Source organism: Dermacentor variabilis, chromosome 7 (assembly GCF_050947875.1).
Source record: "Dermacentor variabilis isolate Ectoservices chromosome 7, ASM5094787v1, whole genome shotgun sequence".
Classification (NCBI taxonomy): domain Eukaryota; kingdom Metazoa; phylum Arthropoda; class Arachnida; order Ixodida; family Ixodidae; genus Dermacentor; species Dermacentor variabilis.
In genome coordinates this window covers 158,219,498-158,223,628 of record NC_134574.1, presented here as the reverse complement: position 1 = coordinate 158,223,628, position 4,131 = coordinate 158,219,498, and the positions used below count along the sequence as shown (strand labels likewise).

General features: G+C 52.2%; 1 protein-coding gene across 1 annotated transcript; it reads left to right on the top strand.

Annotated features, from left to right (window-relative positions):
- The first annotated feature begins 1,187 nt into the window (after positions 1–1,187).
- Positions 1,188–3,867, top strand: LOC142588918 (uncharacterized). The gene is made up of 3 exons (XM_075700729.1): positions 1,188–1,248; positions 2,585–2,842; positions 3,654–3,867. The coding sequence occupies exons 1-3, from the start codon at positions 1,188–1,190 to the stop codon at positions 3,845–3,847; spliced, it is 513 nt and encodes a 170-aa protein (XP_075556844.1). The 3' UTR covers positions 3,848–3,867.
- The last annotated feature ends 264 nt before the right edge of the window (positions 3,868–4,131 follow it).

The window sequence follows — 4,131 nt, the reverse complement described above, 5'->3', positions numbered from 1 at the left end:
TCGCAGGATTCGCGAGCACAAGAACAGGGTGACCGCCGTGCTCTGCATCGTAATCGTCCTCGTGATGATCGCCTTGTTTCTGGTCTCCACGGCACTCTTCATCGCTGCCTTGCAAACACGTGAGTTTACCTTGCGAGCGAACCCGGTAACCAGAAGGTGCGCGTGCCTAATCACTCGTAACCGCATTGGTGCCGGCCGTGTTCATTTACATCCGTAACAATTGACGATCACCGTAAAAGACGACTGAGCTTTACTGCGCAGCACGACAGCACCGACGCACCACGACGGACACTGCGACGGAAGTCGTCGACTCGACGCCACAGCTGCGCAGGAACAGGTCCAGGAGGACATTACACCCGAGTAAGCTCATCAATTTCCGGTGCTCGAATATTTAGTATAGTCTTAAAGGCACACCAAGTGGGAATATCAAGGCAATTAAGCTGAGTATGGGAACAGTGCTTCTGGAATAGTAGGACGGCCACTGACGCTCTAAGGCCCGATTCACGCAGTCATCATCCGGCCACGTCACGCGTCGCCGTCACGGCATATGTTTCCGCCAAGTAAAAGCATTTCCTCGCCTGTATGTCTTGAGAGAGAGAGAGAGAGAGAGAGAGAGAGAGAAAACATTTATTCCTAATGAGGTGGAGTGACTTCCTCGAAGGCGGGACTCCTTAGTTGGGGCGTCATTGGCTCGTGCCACTCCGCGTGCCCGCTGGATCAGCCGTCGCTGCTCTTGCGGGTCTAAACTGGTCAGCGCAGTCTCCCTGGAGGCAGGTGAAGAAATGGGGGAGCAACCTGGAGGGTGTGGGCATTCCCCGCTGCAGTGATATAGTGTGCGCTTTCATCCAGAGTAGGGACAGTATCAGGGATATTGTGTACCGTGGAAGAGGTGAAGATAAACGAGACAGGGGAATCAATTAGTTTGTAGCTTTCGCCACGCGACAGCATCTTCTCGGTTAAGGGAATGATGTGTTGGGGTGAAGTGTCTCCTGCTATCTCTGTAATGCTGTAGAGTTTCAGTGAAGTTCAATGGTTACGTCCGTGCGTCGTCTGGATTGGACAGCTTTTCCGATGGCGCCCGGTTATAGCGAGCTCTCGCGCTGCCGCATCAGCGCGTTCATTACCATAGAATGAGACGAGTCCAGGTGTCCAGACGATACGCACCTCGTGTAACGCAGCGGGGCGTAATGACGCAAGGGTACCGTGTGCGTAAGGTGTCACCATTCCTAGTGCGAAAGTCCTCCACCGGTCTGTTAATCAGTGACCATTTTGACGGCACCATCCGCTGCCGGTAAGGTTGAATGGTGTACGATGGCTAGGGCGGTAGCAGCCTTTTACGCCGTGCTACTGTCCACAGTGCTGAGCGCGGGGCCGAAGGCCCCAGAGTGTCTGTACTACTAGATACATGGTACGCCTCTGTGGGTACCGGGCCACGTCGTTGTATAGAACCGGTGCGCCCGGTGAGTTGTCGCCAAAGAGTCGAGCCAAGGCTTGTGCTTTTACCTGTATTTGGCCTTTTGACGGACATGGTGTCTATTCCGGGGTATTGGGGCCACGTGAATTTTGTTTAGAATGCTAAAAAACAGTCCAGACACACAAAACTCAGCAGATGCACAATAAGCAGACGGGTGGTGACGCCGCCCCGAAGTTCCCGCACACGCTAGCCCTGACACCACGAGTTCTGACGACGCCTGCTCGGGTCTGCAGCCAACCATTTTAGCATCCTTTCGGCTCTTTTGGTCTTCCTCCACTCCTGTACCGAAAATTACAGGCACACATGCCCGTAAGATTCATACTCTACATGCGTAGGTTAATTAGGCGAGCGTCCATACACAGAGAGCTCACTCCGTAACAAGTCTAAAGCTTTACGGATTCCTGCTAGCTATATATATCTGGCGCTAACAGGCGAATTCAACGGTTAGCAAGCACAAATCAAGGCGGAGGCGTTAGCCACAACTTTAGACTACCACTGGCGCTATGTTTAGCGACTCCAATGTATAGACTTTATGTAAAAAGACGAGTTTCCATGACTCACTCTCTCCTTCTTCCTAAGATGTCGCACGTAAAGTTGATCGTGCTGTCAGTCCTCGCTGGTAGTGGACCGTGAGCGACAATGCATGCTATTGCAGAAACTTGCAGACACCGGCAGAGACTAGATAGAAAATTGATGATTTGGCTAGTTGGAGCCAATCCTCATGCTGCTGCATCATGAGGTATTTGCAAATTCTCGGGGAAGAAGGGAACACAATAACAGCAACAAGACGGTCTCACATATGCTTCTTTAAATTCGTCCGAGTATTGTTCTTTGCCTTCGTTGTTTTTCGTTTCTTTTTATTTTGTCGACTGTTCTCGACTTACGATTCATATTAGTATTCTGCCCGTACTATCTGATTCCCTTGCATGTTCCCCTCTCCTTTCTGTTTTCGTACAACCACACGACGGCTTTTTCACCACAGCAGGGTCGCGCCTTTTATCAAGGCTATAAACATCACCATGAGCGCATTCCATACATCCTTTATTTTTTTCTAAAAGCACTGCGAATATCACACAAGGCTCCTGCGTGCTCCTCTTCTCTGCATTGCAGGGGCAATGTTCGAGGCGGAAGCGCCCGATGGCCCGATCCGCGACAGCCGGTGCGGCGCACCGCGCCTGGTGCACTGCTCCAGCAACCTGACCGCCCTGGTGAAAGACCACGGCTGGTTCTACATGCCTGGTGCCGGTCACCCCGGAGGATGCATCGAGTGGCTGCCCGCTCACTTTTGTGCCGCTAGCGATGGCTTCTCCTCGGGTGGAGGGTACCGGTACAACACCACCGAGGAGTGCAGCTCGCTCTGCGAACGAGGTGAAACCTCGATCGGGCATTTCCTCGGTGTTACGTCACGCTGTATCAATGCTTTTACGTGACGCGCGCCCTCGTGGTTCGACATCATGTCGTGCTGCGAATGCACCCGCCGGTTCTCGGGTAACCACAGAAGCTGAGTAACATTTTCAGTCAGTCTCCAGAAAGGAGCACGTCTGGGAACGATGGTCGAAGATTGTTTCCCGTCTGTCTGGGAATAGTTCACCTGTCCGCATTGAGCAAGAGAAGTATACGTATTCACTGGTATAGGTATATCCGCTTCCTCGTTACCCTTAAGCAAGCAATTCTATTATTACAATAGCTTCTTCTGAGTCAGTGGGTACCATAACAAAATACATCGCTATACAGACTGGGACTGAAAAGGATGAAAGATGAAAATTACAAATCATGATTAGAAACTGTCAACTCCGGGCTCTTGTATTTCGAGCAGATGCTCACGCGCCCTCACAAGAATATAGATGGCATAACGACGGGGCCCACGTATCTCTCGTTGCAAAGGTCTGTAAATCAAGACATAGGGCATTTTGGCAACGCCTCACAGACCTGTTTTTGTGTACGCCTGCAAGAAGCCAGAGGTAATGATGGCAAGCTCTAAGACTTCTCGTTGGTAAAGTCTGCCCTACTATAGCGACGCCCTTTAGGCTGTTATGAGCCCACGTCACCACTAACTTCGAACGATTATTGTGGAGCAGAAGCAACAAATGTTTTGGCCCCCTCGCCCTAAGTTTTCTGGGCGAGCACGCGTCCCAGAGACCCGACGAAAAGACGCCATCGCTGGCGTGCACGTACGCAGGGATGCCGAGGAAGGACTGCACGCAACCGCTTCCCCTCTCGGCCGTCTACAACTGCACGCACCCTGCGAACCAGAGCCGGCAGCACTGGTGGTTCTACGATCCCGTCAGCCACGCGTGCCGAGAATGGAAGGACGTGTGCGCCTACAAGTCGTACGCCACCATGGCCGACTGCGTGCAGGACTGCTTGACCTAAGAGCCGCACTCGTGACACACCACGCGACTATACACGTGCGCGAGAGGAACGCTGCGGCAAAAAAAATATCGTGCGCCTACGTAAACGCTATGCGCCGACCTAACGTGTGCCCGACGTTGCCTTTCTCGTATTTGTCTGTGCTTTACGAATGAAATAAATTGCGCCGATATCGTCCAGTGTGTGTCCAGGTAAAAACGAGGAGGATACCCTTCTGAGAGCCAGCGCAAAATAAGAGGAGCGGCCGACTGCAGCATAGCTCGAAAGAAGCCGAACACTTCTCCCCA